This window comes from Octopus sinensis, linkage group LG17 (genome assembly GCF_006345805.1).
Source record: "Octopus sinensis linkage group LG17, ASM634580v1, whole genome shotgun sequence".
NCBI classification, from domain to species: domain Eukaryota; kingdom Metazoa; phylum Mollusca; class Cephalopoda; order Octopoda; family Octopodidae; genus Octopus; species Octopus sinensis.
Window position 1 is genome coordinate 25010679 of NC_043013.1, and position 19981 is coordinate 25030659.

Genomic DNA, 19981 nt, shown 5'->3' on the forward strand with positions numbered 1-19981 from the left:
AACCCTTTAGCATTTAAACCTGCCAAGCCAAGTATTGTACATGTTTCATGTTCAAACTAACCAGATCCAGCCTCTCACATCTGCCCTACAATGTCATTCTAAAAATAAACAATCACGTCATTGAAATCTCAAGGCTATGAGATAAGCCCTGATTAATTCAAAACAATGTAAGTATATAAGTATTGCATGTGACAGAATAATCTGAATGCCGAAGGGGTTAACCCATTAAAAATAAGGAAGGAAGCCAAATACAGCTTTGAACATAGAAAAATAGTTCTATATTTTAGAGATGAGGAATTATGCACATTATTTACAATGGACGGATAGGTGTCCCCCACCTTGTTCGTTGTTACCACAACGTTTCAACTGATGTACTCTCCAGCCTTCATCAGGTACAATTTCAAACCCAACCCTTTATGATTTATTTATACCCATGGGCATATAGCATAGTGGTTAAGAGCATGGGCTACTAACCCCAAGATTCTGGGTTCAATCCCAGGAAGCGACTTGACTAAATAGTAATACTAAAATCAGTTAAAAATACCTTAGGAGTGAGAACAGAGTACCCCATTAGCCAAATAAAGGGTTGGGTTCAAAATTCCAGAGTACATAAGCCGAAACATTGTGGTAACAATAAACAAGGTGAGGACACCTATCTATCCATTGTAAATAATGTAGAAAAATATATTCTAAAGTTCTACTGGAAAGTTGAAAATGCAGTTGAAGTACAAAGACAGTTTGGAGGAGAGTGGTTCAAACAGATCCATCGACATGACTTAGCATCATTTGGTTTGAAGATGATGGAACTATTCAGAACAACCACAAGAAGTATTCTAAAAAACTGCAGGCATCAATGGACCCCCACAAAGCAAGAAAGGGTATTAGAAACTTTGTCAGAGTTCAAGAAAATTTGTGCAGCAAGCAAGTCATGAGATATGAATTTCAAGATATATATACATACATATATATATATATATATATATATATATATATTATATATATATATATATAATATATATATATATATATATATATGTGTGTATATATATCATCATCAATTAATGTCCGTTTTCTATGCTGGCATGGGTTGGACGGTTTCAGTGAGGTCTGGAGAGCCAGTGGCTGCACCAGGCTCCAGTCTGATCTGGCAAAGTTTCTTCGGTTGGATGTCATTCCTAACGCCAACCATTCCAAGAGTGTAGTGGGTGCTTTTTACATGCCACCAGCACAGGAGCCAGTCAGGGGGTACTGGTATTGGTCACGATTGGTTGGTACTTTTTACATCCCACTGGCACAGGAGCCAGTCAGGTGGACCTAGCATCGACCACATTCGGATGGTGCTTTATTTAGTTTCAGTCATTTGACTGCAACCATGCTGGAGCACCACCTTTAGTCAAAGTCATCGACCCCAGGACTTATTCTTTGTAAGCCTGGTACTTATTCTATTGGTCTCTTTTGTTGAACCACTAAGTTATGGGGAAGTAAACACACCAACATCGGTTGTCAAGTGATGGTGGGGGAACAAACACAGACACACATACATATACATATACACATATATATATGACAGGCTTCTTTCAGTTTCCATCTACCAAATCCACGCACAAGGCTTTGGTTGGGCTGAGACTACAGTAGAAGACACTTGCCCAAGGTGCCATGCAGTTAGACTGAACCCAGAACCATGTGGTTGGGAAGCAAGCTTCTTATCGCACAGCCATGCCAGCATGTATTGCAGTGGTGTTTGAATTCAGAATGTAAATTCAAAAGAAATGCCATTAAGCATTTTTCCAAATGCAGTATTGATTCTGTCAGCTTTCCATCTTAGCAACAGAAATAATATTGGTTTGGTTTCAAATTTTGGCACAAGGCCAGCAATTTCAGAGTAGGGTTTAAGCTTATTATATCATCCCTACTGATCAACTGGTACTTATTTTATTGACACCAAAAATATGAAAAGCAAAATCAACCCCAGCAATAATAATAATAGTTTCAATTTTGGCACAAGGCCAAGAATTTCGGGGAAGGGGGTAAGTCAATTAAGTCAACCCCAGTACTTATTTTATAGACCCTTAAAGGATGAAAAGCAAAGTCGACCTGAGCAGCATTTGAACTCGGAATGCAAAATTGAAAGAAATGCTGCTAAGCATTGTTATCTGGCACAGTAATGATTCTGATAGTTTGTCACGTTAGCAGCAACAGTAATATTATTTTCTACACTAGGCACAGAGAGAAAGTTGTGGCAAAAGAGTCAGCAGAAGTTCGCCATTACCTTCTGCCAGAGCCATGTGGAGCTTAGGTGTTTCGCTCATAAACACACACATCACCCGGTCTGATATTCAAACTTGCGATACCACGACCACGAATCCACTGCTCTAACCACTAGGCCATGTCCCTCCACTAAATTACCATATTAGGATTGGTTTATTAGAAATAGTTAAGTTTTTTAAGCATGTAATTTAAATGCTTAAAGTTAAAGAATTTTAATTTTATGCAGATGAAGTGAATCAATGGGGTAGTTCAGTGGTCCCAACCTTTTTACTACGAAGGACCCCTTTATTTAAATGAGTTTTCTCACGAACCCCTTTTAATATGTTAATCCTTATATATATTTATTCTTTTATTTGTTTCAGTCATTTGACTGTGGCCATGCTGGAGCACTGCCTTTAGTCAAACAAATCGACCCTAGGACTTATTCTTTGTAAGCTTAGTACTTATTCTATCGGTTTCTCTTTGCCGAACCGCTAAGTTACAGGGGCGTAAACACACCAACATCGGATGTCAAGTGATAGTGGATGGAGACAAACACAGATACACAAACATTCACACACACATATATACATATGCGACGGGCTTCTTTCAGTTTCCATCTACCAAATCCACTCACAAGGCTTTGGTCAGCTTGAGGCTATAGTAGAAGACACTTGCCCAAGATGCCACGGAGTGGGACTGAACCCAGAACCATGTGATTGGTAAGCAAGCTACTTACCATACAACCACTCCTGTGCCTATATATATATATATATATATATGTATATATATGAAATTTTAAATTTAGTTGTCAGACCCCAGTACTACCTTTGCAGACCACTAGGGGGCCACGGACCACAGGTTAGAAACCACTGGTGTAGTTCATTTCTGAAGTTGAGCATTAGTTGCATGTGAGCTTGTTAGGATCGTGACTTGACTGCCGATTAAACTCGTCACTGAGAGAAGTTATAACTATAAGACAGCAATTTCTGATCATATGAGTGAACAAGGTGTAAGAGTGGGCAACTGTGCTGTTGACCTAAATGAGTATTAGGTCAGCAGTGATTAAGAATGAGTCACAGATTAAGAGTGAGAGAGAGAGAAGGTTAGAAATATTGTGTCTACCATATTTATTCCTGTATAATCTTTTGTCCTTTACTAGTTTCAGTCACTGGACTATGACCATACTGGAGCACCAGTCAGAATGGATTCTGTTGAACAAACTGACTCCAGTGCTTTTTCCTTTTAAGCTTCATACTTATTCTATCAGTCACTAAAGCTGAACTTCAGAACTACAGGGAGGTAAATAAACTAACACTGGTTGAGAAGTAGTGATGGGGAACAAACACACACACACTAACACACGTACAAATGTATACATGCACACACATACACAAATACAATGGGGTTCTTTCAGTTTCCACTTCCCAGATACCATCAATAAGGCTTATATCGGCCTGGGGCTATAGTAAAAGACACTTGCCCAACGTGTCGTACAGTGGGACTGAACCCAGAACCAGGTGGTTGAGAAGCAAACTTCTTACCACACTAACCACAGTTGAAAAAAAAAATAAAAAAATAAAAACGATGATCATATGATTTTGAAATGCTGAGTTGCACTTTCACAGCCACACCAAGAGACTTCAAAAGAATTTACCTTTTGTTTCATTCCAGATGTGAACTTTTGCAATCAATTTTTATACAGCAATTACAATAGCTCTGATTAAACACTATTTTCGTTTTTCCATACATCATAATGCTAAAGGAAAGTCAATGTGGATTATACGCAAGACTTTTTCCCCCAGGATTTCAATGCCCCTAATTAAGAGTATGCATTATACATGAATGCATATTTATTATTCATGAATAAATATGGTACGACACATCTTGGAATGGAGACTTGAGAAAGCATCCTAAACACATAAGCACATAAAAGTATGACTAATTATTTAATCATTCATTTGTTTCAGTCATTAGATTGTGGCCATGCTGGAGCACTGCTCTGAAGGATTTTAGTCAAACGAATCAACCCCAGTTCTTAAATTTTTTCTTTTTTTTTTTTTAAATCCTGGTACTTATAGTCAGTTTCTTGTCCCAAACTGCTAAGTTACAGGGATAATAAACACACCACCACCACCACTTGTTAAGCAGTGGGGGTCGAACATAAACACACACACACATGCATGCACATACACACATGAATATATATATATTGGGTTGGCAACTAAGTTCCAGCCATCTTTTTAAATTTGGGAATTTATTGCATTTTTAAATTTTGGCATCTATTTTTTTCGAGAATTCTATTTTTGAATCATTTTGGAATCTATTTTGTTTCTTTTTTTCTTCTAGTTAATTTTAGTTAATTTTTGTTTATTTTCAGGTCATTAAAATGGAGTGTCAAGTTTAGAAAAATGAGCATTTTCGACACCTCCTTCTTTTGGCATTTAATCAAGGTTCTAAGGCCACAAAAGTTGTTCGCAACATTTGTGCTGTGAATGGAGAAGGTGCCATAGCTGAAAGAGCCACTTGTGATTGGTATGCCAAGTTCAAAAATGGAAATTTTGACCTCAAAGACGCATCTCATTCTAGCCATCCAGTTGAGTTTGATGAAAAGCGATTAAACCAGCTTTTGCATGAAAATTCTTGTCAAATGACAAGGGAACTGGCAGAGAAAACGGAATGCTCCCACACTGCTATAGAGAAACCTCTTTACTTGATGGGAAAGGTTCAGAAGTATGGAGCATGAGTTCTGCATGCTTTAAGTGACAACAACAAAAATCAACGAGCCACAATCTACACTTGGTTGCTTGCTCATCACCGCTCAACTCATGGACACAAGCAACAATTTCTTTACTGAATTGTTACTGGTGACAAAAAATGGTACCTGTACATCAATATGAAGCAGCGTAAGGAATGGCTTAGCCCCAGCAAACAAGCGACACCGCATGTGAAACAAGATCTTCATCTGCGTAAAACGATGTTGTGTGTATGGTGGGACTGAGAAGGGATTATCCATTATGAATTGCTTGAACGGAACCAAACAGTCAACGTGGATCTCTATGTTCAACAGATGGAACGACTCAAAGCAGCTATTCAAGAGAAAAGACCTAATCGGCAGCATGGAGTTCTTCTGCTGCACAATAACACTTGCCCTCATATCGCCAATATGACCAAGGAAGCCATTCAAACACATGGGTGGAAAGTGCCGCCACACCCGCTATATTCTTCTGATTTGGCACCAACGGATTTCCACATCTTTCGTCTTTCGATCTCTTTCAAATGCTATGCATGGAGTTTCGTTCAATGCAGAATTGAGAGCTTGGTTGGATCAATTTTTCGAGTCGAAATCGGGTGATTTCTACCAACGAGGTATTGAAAATCTTGTTGAACGTTGGAAAGAAGTCATAAACAAAAGGGTGAATACATTGTTATTTTTTATTAAACCTTTTAAAAAACAACAGCCAAATATCCCTCAGGTTATACCCTACTGTTATAAGAAAGGAAGGAACAGCCAGAGTAATATAGTCTTAGCTATGAATACTCAAAGGAAGGATGGGCCAAGATGGTCATGGCTGGAATGCTTTTGAGCATTGACCCATCTGATCAGTATGGCTGACCTGATAGCAAACAACAACTGCAGAATAGCCCCATAATGGCACATGGTTGAAGAATTTTATAAATGGGTAAGAAAGCCATCATTTCTTTGTCCAGCTACAGGACTTAATATTGACTTAATGTTTTCTTGTAAAAACAGTCTTTAAGGCATATATCTTTTACAGTTCTGCCACTTTCCATTGCAACAATAATTGGTAAAATAAGCAGGGCCAGGAACTGGCAAAGACAGAAGCAGCACCAGGTTTCATAGTCTGTTTTGGCATGGTTTCCCATGGCTAGATGTCCTTCCTAACACCAACCACTTAACAGAGTGTATAATTATAATAATAATAATAATAATAATAATAATAATAATAATCCTTTCTACTGAAAGCTCAAGGCCTCAAATTTGGGAGAAGGGATTAAGTCAATTGCATCACTGGTACTAATTTTATCAACTCTGAAAGGATGAAAGGCAAAACCTCAGTGGAATTTTACTTGGAACATAGCGGCAGATGAAATGCCACTAAGCATTTCACCTGGTGTGCTAACTATTCTGCCAGCACACTGCAGGACAAACAAGAGTGCCTAATAATTGACGTGGCAGTGCCAGGAGACCAACATATCATCATGAAAGAAAGAGATAAGGTTGATAAATATGGAGACCAGAGAAATGAGATCGCTAAGATGTGGCAGCTACAAGAGTCAAAAGGGTTATCCCAATTGTCATCAGAGTATTGGGTTCAATACGACCCAATCTGCAAAAGCATCTGAAAACCTTAGAAATACACTTCAATCTAAATGTATTGCAAAAGTCAGCATTACTTGGAAATGGATGTATATTGCGTAAAGTACTGTCTGTCTGAGGTCCTTGCTGTGACTTGACAAACAGTACAAACCCCTGGGCAACACAATATCTTCAATCAACAACCTCAGGATATTCTATACTGTGCAACATTTAAATAATAAAAATAATAATTTATTCTTTTATTAGCCACAAGGGCTCTTATACAAAAACATTAAAGGACATGCAACAACAGGACAATACAATAGGTTTTAGAGTGTGTAAAAAATATAAAAAACAAAATTGAACAAAAGAATACCCCCAATAGGGGGAGGCACTTTAAGGTTCTTGTGGAAAAATCCACAAAAGCCATGGGTGCCTGATCAACAGGGCAAGAGCCCTTCCCCTTCAATTTTCTCACAGATGCATGCTCACATTGGCCATCTCACAGGTCCTTTCACATAGGCCATTCTTCTAACATTCACCCACCTTTTAACAAATTTGCTACAAGACAACACTTCCCTCTCCACCCTCAATTTCCTTTTCAGGTGAAACTTGAAAAAGTTGATGAGGGTTTGGCCAAAGGGGAAAGTGTCTGCCTTTAGCCCTTTCAAACGGGTCTGCCATACTACCTCTTCTACCACAGCCACTAGACAATGAAAAAAGTCAATAGTACTTACTTAGCAACAAGACCTGAGAAATGTTGTGTCAACTGACACAACAGGTAAACCACAAACCACTCATCTTGAATATTGTCACCAAAATGGGTGCAGCCATGTAGATGATGTGGGGTGGATTCTGAAAGAAAAGAAACTCTTCGTTATTAAATGCAATATATTTTGAGATTGATTATCATCAATAATAATAATAATAATAATAATAATAATAATAATAATAATAATAATAATGGTTTCAAATTTTACCACAAAGGCATCAAATTTTGGAGGGAGGAGATGAGTCAATTACATTGACCCCAGTGTTCAACTGGTACTTATTTTATGGACCCCAAAAGGATGAAAGGTAAAGTCGACCTCAGCAGAATTTGAACTCAGAACGAAGCAACTGGCAAAATACCGCTAAGTATTTTGCCCAGTGTGCTAACAATTTTGTCACCTCACCACCTTAGATGTTGATGATGATGATGATGATAATAATAATAATAATTTAATTTTGCATTTTTTTTTCTTGACCTTTGCTTTTTGTTTGTTATTCAACTGAATTTGTAAGTCATAGGGACATAAATATACCAAACTCACAAATCTTTGGTGACTCCAATGAGCCAAGCAGTAGGTTTGAACCCAGAACCATGTGATTGGGAAGCAAACTTCTAACCATAAAACCACGCCTGCATCTGTTTTATTTTCATTTCCGACTCAATTTTTCTTTTCTTTTTATTTTCCCCTTTAACATGTAGGCACAGGCATGGCTGTGTGGTTAAGAAGCTTGCTTCACAAACATGTGTCTTCAGGTTTAATACCACTTTGCAGTACCCTGAGTGTATTCTACTTTAGCTTTGAACCAACCAATGCCTTGTCAGTGAATTTAGTAGATGGAAACTGTGTGGAATCCCACAGTGTATGAATGAGTGCAATTGTGCTTGAGTGTGCCTGTATTATGTACATGTGTTTGTATCTGTCTGTCTTTGTGTTTGTCCCCACCACTACTTCACAACTGATGTTGGTTTGATTACATCCCTGGAGCTAAGCAGTTTAGCAAAAAAAGACCATGAAAATAAATACCAGACTTAAAAATAAGAACTGCGAATCAATTCCATCAACAAAAACCATTCAAGGTGGTGCCCCAGTATGGCCACAGTCCTATGACTAAAATAAGTTAAAGAGTAACCATAGAAGTGTTTTTTTATTCTTTTTCCTATTCAGAATCTACTGTAAAAGTCCAAGAATAATCTTTCCTACCATAGGCACAAAGCCTGAAATTTGGGATGAAGGGGTGGGTCACTTAGATCGACCCAAGTACTCAGTTGGTATTTAATTTACCGAACCCAAAAGAATGAAAGGCAAAGGAATGGCTGTATGGTAAGACACTTGCTTTACAACCACATGGTTCTGAGTTCAGTCCTACTGTGTGCCACCTTGGGCAAGTGTCTTCTGCTGTAGCCTCGGGCTGACAAAAGCCTTGTGAGTGGATTTGGTAGACAGAAACTGAAAGAAGCTCATTGTGTGTGTGTGTGTGTGTGTCCATTATCGCTTGACAACTGGTGTTGGTGTGTTTACGTCCCTGTAACTTAGCAGTTTGGCAAAAGGACCGATAGTATAAGCACCAGGATTAAAAAATAAGAACTGAGGTCAATTCACTCGACAAAAAAATTCAAAGCAGTACCCCAGCATGGCTACAGTCTAATGACCAAAACAAGTAAAAGAGAAATAATCCTTCGTAACACATCATCAACATCATCATTTTAACATCCAAGGTCAAATGGACTTTGAGGTGGTTTTTCTACAGCCAGATACCCTTCCTGTCACCAATCCTCATCCGTTTCCAAGTAAGTTAATATTTCATCCTGGGCAGACATGCTTTTGCAGAAGATTGGAATTGAATGACATTCATTTACAATTCTCACATGATGCCAAGGCAAGGAGACACAAACACCCACACACATACATACAGACACCCCAGTGTCCCAACCTTTTCACTACCAAGGGCCCTTTTATTTCAATGAGTTTTCCCACAGGTCTCAGGATATTGAAATGTCTGTCAGTGTAACATGTTCATAGACCCATCCCCCTGTACTACTTTTGTGGACCACCAGAGGTCCGTTGACACAGGTTGGGAACCACTGATAAACACACACACATGCACATACACACACACATATACAACAAGCTTCTTCCAATTTCGATCTATCAAATCCACCCACAAGGCTTTGGTCAGCCTGGAGTTATAGTAGAAGCTACTTGGCAACAGTGACATCACGACTCCTTTCTACAACTGAGCGAAATAGAGTGTCTTGCTCAAGAACACAAAACACAGCCCAGTCCAGGAAGCAAATTCACAACCTCATGAAGCTGACCCAGACACTCTAACCACTCTAATGAATAAACAAATATGCGTCATGAAGGCTGGAGAATCAAAATGTAAATAATGGTTGCAGAAAATTTAAGCATTCCACATGCAATTATGTTTTGACGGAAAGAGACACCAGACTTTTAGTCACTGATAACTCAGCAGCACTCTCGTACCAGCTTTTAATATTTCATTTTAGATAAAACTTACCCATCCATTTTCATTACCCACTATTCCTGGAAGTGTCTTGGAGGTAGAATCCTCAGGCACCTTCTCCATAGAATCCTCTAAGAGTTAACCATCATTACACTTTCCTGCTGGATTCCCAGGGCATACAGCTGTAGAAACCATGCCAAATCAGATTGGAACCTGGTGCAGCTTGCCAGCTTACCAGTTGTTCAGTCAAACTATCCAACCCATGCCATCATGGAAAACACACATCAAATGATGATGATGATGATCAGCTGAGACCAAGGATTCAGATTACTTTGTCAAGTGTAATATTTATTCACATTGCTTTGAATTACTCATATATTATCTTGTGGCTTTGAGATTTCAATGATGTGATTGTATATTTTTAGAATGTCATTATAGGGCAGGTATGAGAAGCTAGGTCTGGCCAGTTTGAACATAAAACATAAAACAAGTAGAATATTTGGGCCGGATGTGGCTAGTTTAAACGCTAATGGGATAACCTAACCATTACACTCATAGTCTATCCCTAGGTCTCCTGCCAGTTGGGTCCACTTGCAGAATCTAGCTTGCAACAACTTGAAGAGGGATGGACGAATTTTACTTGGTTAATTTGTCATACATACAAAATGTTAAGCAACACGCAAACACTCCAATAGGCTTCAGGTCTCACTATCGACATTTTTAATATATTTTAAAGGAAATCATTATTACAGATGTAGTAATACGTTTGCGTTCCAACTACATAGCTTCAGGTTCAGTCCCACTCTGTGGCACCTTGGGCAAATGTCTTCTTCTATAACCTCAGGCTAAGTGGATTTGGTAGACAGAAATTGAAAGAAGCCCAACCCACTGTGTGTTGTGTTTTCTGTCACTGTTTGACATTCGGTGTTGGTTTGTTTACATCCCCGTAACTTAGTGGTTTAGCAAAAGTGAGCGACAGAATAAGTACTAGTGAGGTTGATTTGTTTGACTAAACCTTTCAAAGTGGTGCTCCAGTATGACCACAGTCCAATGACTGAAACAAGTAAAAGCTAAAAGATAAATTAATATTTTAACATTTGTGTTTCCATGAGAGGATGAGTCAGATGGATCAACCAAACAGGATATCACCAACTGCTTCAATCTTTTGTTATCTAATTCCTGAAACTAAACATCCTGAGATGACCTCATCGTCTTGTTTCTCCTCCACTTTTAACATATAAGATCAAAGATAAAAGGACTAAGATCCTTTTTTAAGTCAGTATGACTTATAGGGCCCATGTCCCAGTTTCTGTGATGTGTATATTTACCCCACTGGACGGGACACTGGATTACTCATTTTTTCTTGCTGAGTAGACTGTGGCAACATGAAAGAAATAAAGCGGTGAGCTGGCAGAAACGCTAGCATGCCGGGCAAAAGGCTTAGCAGTATTTTGTCTACCGCTGAGTTCAAATTCCGCCGAGGTCGACTTTGCCTTTCATCCTTTCGGGGTCGATTAAATAAGTACCAGTTACGCACTGGAGTTGATATAATCGACTTAATCCGTTTGTCTGTCCTTGTTTGTCCTCTCTGTGTTTAGCCCCTTGTGGGTAATAAAGAAATAGGTATTTCGTCTGCCATTACGTTCTGAGTTCAAATTCTGCTGAGGTCAACTTTGCCTTTCATCTTTTTGGGGTCAATAAATTAAGTACCAGTTACGCACTGGGGTCAATATAATCAACTTAATCCCTTGTTTGTCCCCTCTATGTTTAACCCCTTGTGGGCAATAAAGAAATAAAGTGCTTTCTTTAAGAACACAATGTGTCACCGGGTCCAGAAATTGACACCACAATCTCAGGATCATTAATTCAACATCCAAACCACTAAGCCATGAGCCTCCACTTTTAACACAGAGCACTTCTTCAATCAACCCATTGTTTCACTGATGTTTCTGCAAAGCAAATCTTTCCCATTCATTGCTCATCATCATTATCATCATCACCATCAACATCATCATCATCATCACTTAATGTCCACTTTCCCATGCATGGGTCAGATAGGAATTGTTTAGGCAGATTTTCTACAGATGGGTCCCCTCCCTGTCACTAACCCTCACTTGTTTGCAAGCAAGGTAATATTCCCCCTAAGCAACACGTTTTTCATGGGAGATTGGGAATGAACACCCTTGCTTGTATGATGATGATGATGCTCATTTTCTACCATCATGTAATATCTACACACACACACATATATACACAATGAGCTTCTACACAGTTTTCACCAACCAAATTCACTCACAAGGCTTTGGTCATCACTGAGCCGTAGTCAAAGATACTTGCCCAAGATACTGTACAGCAGCGCCGAACTGAAGACCCCGTGATTGAAAGCAAGCTTATTAACAACACACCTGCACCTGCCATGCATGTTGATATCATTTGGACATAAATCATACAGTTTACCTTCTCACAGAGAAAGAAAACCATTCATCACCATCATCATCATCATTGTTTAATGTCCGCTTTCCATGCCGGCATGGGTTGGACGGTTCAAAAGAGAACTAGCAAGCTAGGAGGCTGCACCAGGCCACAATCTGATCTGGCAATGTTTCAACAGCTGGATGCCCTTCCTAATGCCAACTACTCTGAGAGAGTAGTGGGTGCTTTTTACATGCCACCAGCACAGGTGCCAGTCAGGCGGCACTGGCACAGCCACACTCAAATGCTTTTTATGTGCCACCAGCACGGGTGCCAGTCAGGCAGAACTAGCATTAGCCATGCTCGAATGGTGTTATTTACATGCCACCAGCATGGGTGACATGAGGGCAGCACTGGTATCTGCCATGCTTGAATGATGCTTTTTACATGCAGCCAAGAATAAATAGTTCTCTGAATTTTTTCTGATACTTTTGATTCGAACTAAACAAGATAGACAAAGAGGCCAAGAGTTCAAGAAACAATTACATAACATTATTATTATTATGCCAGGAGTTCAAATTCTGCCAAGGTCGACTTTGCCTCTCATCCTTTCAAGGTCAATAAATTAAGTACCAGCTGAGTACTAGGCTCGATGTAATCAACTATCACCTTTCCCCAAAATTCCAGGCCTTGTGCTTATAATAGAAAGAATTATTATTATTATTATTATTATTATTATTATTATTATTGTGCCATGGTATGGTAGCAAGCTGGCAGAATTGTTAACAAGACAAGCAAAATGCTTACTTGCATTTCATCTGTCTTCACGTTCTGAGTTAAAATTTTACAGAGATCGACTTTGCCTTTCATCCTTTCAGGGTTGATAAAATGAGTACCAGTTGGACACTAGGGTCAATGGAATCAACTTACCCCGCCCCTGAAGTTGCTGGCCCTGTGCCAAAATTTTAACCTTTTTGTTATTGTATTTCTGTTGAGACACTCTGTATTTCTTTCAATTAATTTTAAATTAATAAGATAACTTAATTATCATTAAGCTAGCATTAGGAACATAAATTGTGACTAAGGTTTGGTGGAAGATTTTAATTCAAAACGTATGAAATCAAGACATTTGTACTACAGAGCCAGAGGTGGTTTCAGCCAGGTTGGTATTGAAACGGTTAAACCATCATTATGCCATGGTAAATTATTTCTAAGCCTAAACACTTTAACTTATCAATGTCAGAAAAATTTTAAGACAACTTGAGATGTTTAACAAAAAATTCTATAGCAACATACCACCATTTGTACTTTCCTATAAATCTCTTGTAGAAAGTGTGACATTCGTCATTATTTACTTTCTGCATTTTCCCATTGACAAAAAAAAAAAGAAAACTGTGACAATATAACAACCTACATTGCTATACAATGAAACAAATTTCACTGAAGTACTGTTCACGTCACACAAAGAGATTTATTTGCCTCACATATTTTTCTTATATTAACCCTTCAGCATTCAGACTAGTCATGTCTGGCCCAAATATTTTATCAGTTTTATGTTCAAACTAACCAGATTCAGCCTCTCACACCTTTTTTAATAAAGTTATTTTACTAAATTCTTTGTTATATTTTAAATTAATTGAAAGAAGCACAAAGCATCTCAAAATAAACACGGTAACACAAGGGCTAAATGATGATGATGGGTCCCTTGGTTAAGAAGTTTGTTTCCTAAGCACTTGATTCCGGGTTCAGTCCCACTGCATGGCACCTTGGCCAAGTGTTTTTGTCTTTAACATAGCTTCAGGCTGACCAAAGCCTTGTGAGTATATCTGGTACATGGAAACTGAAAGAAGCCTATCAGATACATGTATATGTGTATGTATTTGTGCATGGGTCTGAGAGTGTATTTTACTGCCACCTTGCCTTGACTCTGCGTGACAGTCATAAACGAGTACCTCTGACATGCAAGCAGTGATGGCCATGGGGAAATATTACCTTGCTTAGAAACAAGTGAAGGGTGGCAACAGGAGGGGCATCTGGCCATAGAAGACCTACCACGACAAATTCTGTCCAAACTATGCAAACATGGGAAAGTGGACATTAAAACAATAATGATGGTGATGATGATGATGAGATTCCTTTCAGCAATAACTCAAAATATGACAATTTTTTTTTTATCTTTCACTTGCTTCAGTCATTAGACTGTAGCCATGCTGGAGCACCACCTTGAAGAAATTCTAGGCAAATGAATCTAATTCCAATACTTATTTATTTATTTATTTTCACCTGGTACTTATTCTACCAGTCTCATTTGCTGAACCACTAAGTTACAAAGATGTAAATACACCAATAGCAGTGTATATATCATCATCATCATCGTTTAACATCCATTTTCCATGCTAGCATGGGTTGGACGGTTCGACTGGGGTCTGGGAAGCCAGGAGGCTGCACCAGTCTGATCTGGCAGTGTTACTACAGCTAGATGCCCTTCCTAACACCAACCACTCCATGAGTGTAGTGGGTGCTTTTTACATGCCACCAGCACAGGTGCCAGGGGAGGCTGGCAACAGCCTCGATCAGTTAGTGCTTTTTATGTGCCACTGGCATGGAAGCCAATCAAGGCAGTGCTGGCATAGGCCATGTTCGGATGGTGCTTTTTACATGCCACCGGCATGGGTATCACAACTACTATATATATATATATATATATATATATATATATATATATATATATATATATATATATATAGTATACATACATACAAGGGGTTTCTTTCAGTCTTTCAGTTTCCGTCTACCAAATCCAGTCACAAGGCTTTAGTTGGCCTGAGATTATAGTAGAAAACACTTGCCCAAGGTGCCATGCAGTGGGACTGAACCTGGAACCATAAGGCTGGGAAAGCAACCTTCTTACCACACAGCCTATAATAAATAAAACTAAATACCAATCCAGATTTAAAACCTGGATCACACACAAGGTGTAGGCCCAAATTACACATTAGAGGTATTTAATAAATCACCAACAAAAAAGCAAAATATTTTAAACCGTGACAGGTTAAATACCTGAACAAAGTAAATATTTCAAATGACCAGGAGATAAGTGTTTATGTGAGTGCGTGTGTGTCGCGCACACTCACAGAAAGGGTTTGTATGTACGTGGGTGTGATAAATGTGTCTGTGAAATTACTTGTGCCTTATTTCCGTTTGTCTCTGATGTGACAATAACTTAGCATTTTTCTATCTAATTAATCAATTTATTTAAATACACATCATTATCCTCACATTTTTCCTTCGCAGTCACACTTTCCCAATAAGGGAATCTCATTCAACATTGCTAGAAATAAGAACCAAGTTTCCCTCAAACAGTGTCTTCACTTCACATAAATGCCTTTTATAACAGATCTTACTTAGTCAAGGCTAACCTAACAGGCCAAACGACAATATTTATTGAACCAAGCTAGAAATAATTGTCAATTCTTCTATGAATCCTACTGTCTTAAAGTTAGAAGGACACATCTGAACAAAAGAGAAAAAGACAAGTTGGAATGCCTTTGATTACAGACCCTTATAACCACAGCTGGCATAAACAACAACTATTTGATTTTATTAAAATCTAGTTTAGCTGTTGCATCTGCTATCATAACTCTTCTTCCTATTTCCCCTAATTTATTCATCCATATTCTCTGACCACCAATCCTGGGAGGGTCATGGTGCCTGGAATGAAAGCCATCACTAAAAGGGGTTTGGAGAAACAACCCTACTGCATCATCTGTCTCACAGGTTAACAAGGAATGCATTTACTCTTTTACTTGTTTCAGTCATTTGACTGTGGCCATGCTGGAGCACCGCCTTGGACAGTAAAGAGAAAGAGTTCCATCTGAAAAATATATTGCAGTCTTCACCCACTGCTGGTACAACCAGCAATAAGCTTGCAATCTGTTCTGGGTGGTTTGGGGTGGGAGCACAAAGTATGTATCCCTTCTCATATATAATTTACTTATTTTCCCTTAATTCTTTATGGTTTTTTTTTTTTTTTGGCTTTTTTCTCTTTTTAATCTAATCATGACTCATAAGCAAACACTTCTCTATTCAACCCTAACTGCTAGAAATGGAAAATAATTCCCAGAAGATTTCTGAAAGCAGGTTTTAACACTGAGAAACTGTCCTCTGATATTCATTTTATTATTTAGCTTCATTGATTTGCTTCCTCTAAATTAATCACAGCATTTCATCCAACACCACTTGCATACTTTTAGATTTTATGTGAGAAAGCAAACTTTTCAAAATAGTCTCTAGCTTTAACACCAAAATACCTACGTCTGAATAATTATAAAAATACACAAGCCTTCATTCCAAAATTAAATCAAATTTTCCTCTATCTAAATTGTATTATTCATCAAGGTAGATTTTCTACAAGTGTCCATCCTGTTGCCACTCCCCACCAGGTTCCAATCAATCTACTGAATCCTATAACTAAGCTATCTATCAATATATATTTATTATTTATTATTTATTATTTATTATTATTCTGATCCCCCTAGTCGCCACTCTGTTTACTATTTCAGCCTCGCCTCGTTTTTGCATATTCTGTATAATTCACTAGTTATCGTTATAGATATTTAAGATCTATCTCCCTTACAGGGCTGATAGAAATTGGCTGCCGATTCTTCGCGGCGCGCCCGCCCTACCCACCCCCACCACCAATACCGGATATCTCTATTTTGCTCCAACTATACCGGATGTCGTTTCTCCCACCACCTTTATAGGTGTCTACTCTTTGAACCCCCCTCTTCAATACGCTATTTCACCATGCATTACCCCTCTCTCGATATCCTACGTTCTACTTGCCTAGAACCTGTCCTCTGAACCACCCCTCCCACTGGTGCTCCCCTATATTTCTGCACCCCCCCACTGGTGCTCCCCTATATTTCTGCACCCCCCCACCACCATTATAGGTGTCTACTCTTTGAAGCCCCCTCTTCAATACGCTATTTCACCATGCATTACCCCTCTCTCGATATCCTACGTTCTACTTGCCTAGTACCTGTCCTCTGAACCACCCCTCCCACTGGTGCTCCCCTATATTTCTGCACCACCCCCATAAAAAGCACCATCCGAACGTGGCCGATGCCAGACCCCTCTGGCACCTGTGCAGGTGGCACGTAAAAAACACCCACTACACTCGCGGAGTGGTTGGCGTTAGGAAGGGCATCCAGCTGTAGAAACACTGCCAGACTAGACTGGAGCCTGGGGCAGTCCCGAGCTCCCCAGACCCCGGTCGAAACCGTCCAACCCGTGCTAGCGTGGAAAACGGACGTTAAATGATGATGATGATGATGATGATATATTTGGAGAGAAGAATTTTTCTCAAAGAGTTAAGATTGAGAAAAGACCCTTTTCAGAAAGTTGAAAGACACTAAGGTTAGTGTCTTTCAACTTTCTAAAAAGATTCTTTTCTCAATCTTAACTCTTTGAGAAAAAATCAAATTCGATGACTGGCGTCCGTGCTAGCAGGGTGCGAAGAGCACCATACGAGCGTGATCATTGACAAAGCGGCTAACCGGCTTCCGTGCCAGTGGCACTTAAAGGGCACCATTCGAGCATGATCGTAACCGAAGTCGCCTTACTGGCACCTGTGCTAGTGGCATCTGTAAAAGGATTCAAGCGAGGTCGTTGCCAGTACTACCTGACTGGCCCCCGTGCCGGTGACACGTAAAAAGCACCCACTACACTCTCAGAGTGGTTGGCATTAGGAAGGGCATCCAGCTGTAGAAACTCTGCCAAATCAAGATTGGAGCCTGGTGCAGCCATCTGGTTCGCCAGCCCGCAGTCAAAATCGTCCAACCCATGCTAGCATGGAAAGCAGACGTTAAACGATGATGATGATGATATATATATATATATATATATATATATAGAGAGAGAGAGAGAGAGAGAGAGATCTATATACATACATATATCATCATCATCCTCATCATGCCTTCCATGCTGGCATGGGTGGGATGGTTTGACAGGAGCCGGACAGGCAGAAGCCTGCACCAGACTTCTGTGACAGTTTTGGCAAGATTTTTATAGCTGGATGCCCTTCCTAACATCAACCACTCAGCAACATCCACTTTTCCATGCTTGTATGAACTGGATGGAGTTTATTAGGACAGGTTTTCCACAGCCAGACACCCTTGCTGTTGGCAAGCCTTACCCATTTCCAAACATGCTAATATCTCACCATGATCAGACAGGTTCTCACAGAAAAAAATAATACTGTTTGTACAACAATGACAACTATTTTACAACCAACACAAGGTCAAGATGAGGAGTCACACACACACATGCATGCACATACATGCACACGCATGCATACACAGACACACACGTACATTTGACTGGCTTCTTCCAGTTTCCATCTACCAAATCCACTCAAAAGGCTTTGGTTGGCCTGCTGTTACAATAGAAGACATTTATTCAAAGTTCCACACTGTGAGACTGAACCCAGAACCATGTGGTTGGAAAGCAGACTTCTTACCAAACCTAAATATTTTTGCGCTTTATCATCATAGCAACCCTTATCGATTGAACTCAAGGTAAAATGCCAAAAAAAAAGAAAAAGAAAAACAGTGACCTCAGGTTGGTTTGAACTCAGAAAGTTATGTCTCTTAATATTCTCAGTTTTGTGGTACAACTATCCTAAAAGTACTTCATAAATGTGTGAAGAGTCTGCTGATATGCAGGTCTTGTCAAGTTAACAGGATTATGTATTATCTGTAACAAGATTTTGTTCAATCAGTCTGATTAAGTTGTCTGATTAACGATTTTAATTACTTTCATATCGCTTTCAATCTTTAGCATCAATTTTCATTCATCCATAGAGCAGGAAGGTCTGCAACTGGAGTTTGTACGCAAGGTTTTGGGTGTGTGTTGGCAAGTCTAAATAAGTTCGTTTTGTTCTGATTAGAACTGGAGTAAGGTGCTAATTAGCATGATTGTTTTTTGGTGGGGAGAGGGTCATTTCCTGCAGGACAGGTCAGTCTGAATAACTAATTTGTGAACTAAATGCAAGCATGGCTGTGCTGTAAGAAGCATGTTTCCCAACCACATAGTTCTGGGTTCAATCTCACTGCATAGCACTCTGAGCACGTGTTTTCTATTACAGCCTCAGGCTGACCAAAGTGGATTCGGTAGATGGAAACGAAAAGCTCATTGCCTATGTGTGTGTCTGTGTTTGTCCCCCACCACTGATGTTGGTGTGATTACAGTCTCATAACATAGCAGTTCAGCAAAAGAGAATGATAGAATAAATGCCAATCTTAAAAAAAAAGTACTTGGGTCAATTCATTCAACTAAAAACTCTTCAAGCCAGCACTCCAGCATGGCCACAGTCTAATGACTACAACAAGAAAAAGATAGTTAACAACTACGGTTAAAGGTTCAGAAATGAAATAAGCAAACAGATCAATTCAAGAAGCATGAAAAAACATAAAATGTTGATTATTGTGAAAATGACCAACTCTTCTACAATTGATCTTGGTCAATGCAGAATTAACAAGTATTGTTCTTTCTTTCTTTTTTTTTTTTTTTGCTTAAATATTTGCCAGTGTTAGGATTAAAGTACCCCATGTAAAAGGTACTTGTGCCAGCACCACATACATAAAATGCATGCAGTACAATCTGGGAAGTGGTTGGCATTTGGAAGGGCATCCAGTCATAGAAACCAAACCAGAACAGACAAATGGTGCAGTCTTCTGACTTGCCAGCTCCTGTCAAGCCTTC

General features: G+C 39.2%; 1 protein-coding gene across 2 annotated transcripts in view; it reads right to left on the minus strand.

Moving 5' to 3' along the window:
• The window catches only part of LOC115220808 (protein ecdysoneless homolog), a 77354-nt gene that overhangs the window by 44407 nt on the left and 12966 nt on the right, over window positions 1-19981 (minus strand). For both annotated transcript variants that reach the window (XM_029790972.2, XM_036510458.1), the window contains exon 2: window positions 7306-7423. In XM_029790972.2, coding sequence (XP_029646832.1) covers window positions 7306-7423 — 118 coding nt within the window. The remainder of the gene's footprint in view (window positions 1-7305; window positions 7424-19981) is intronic.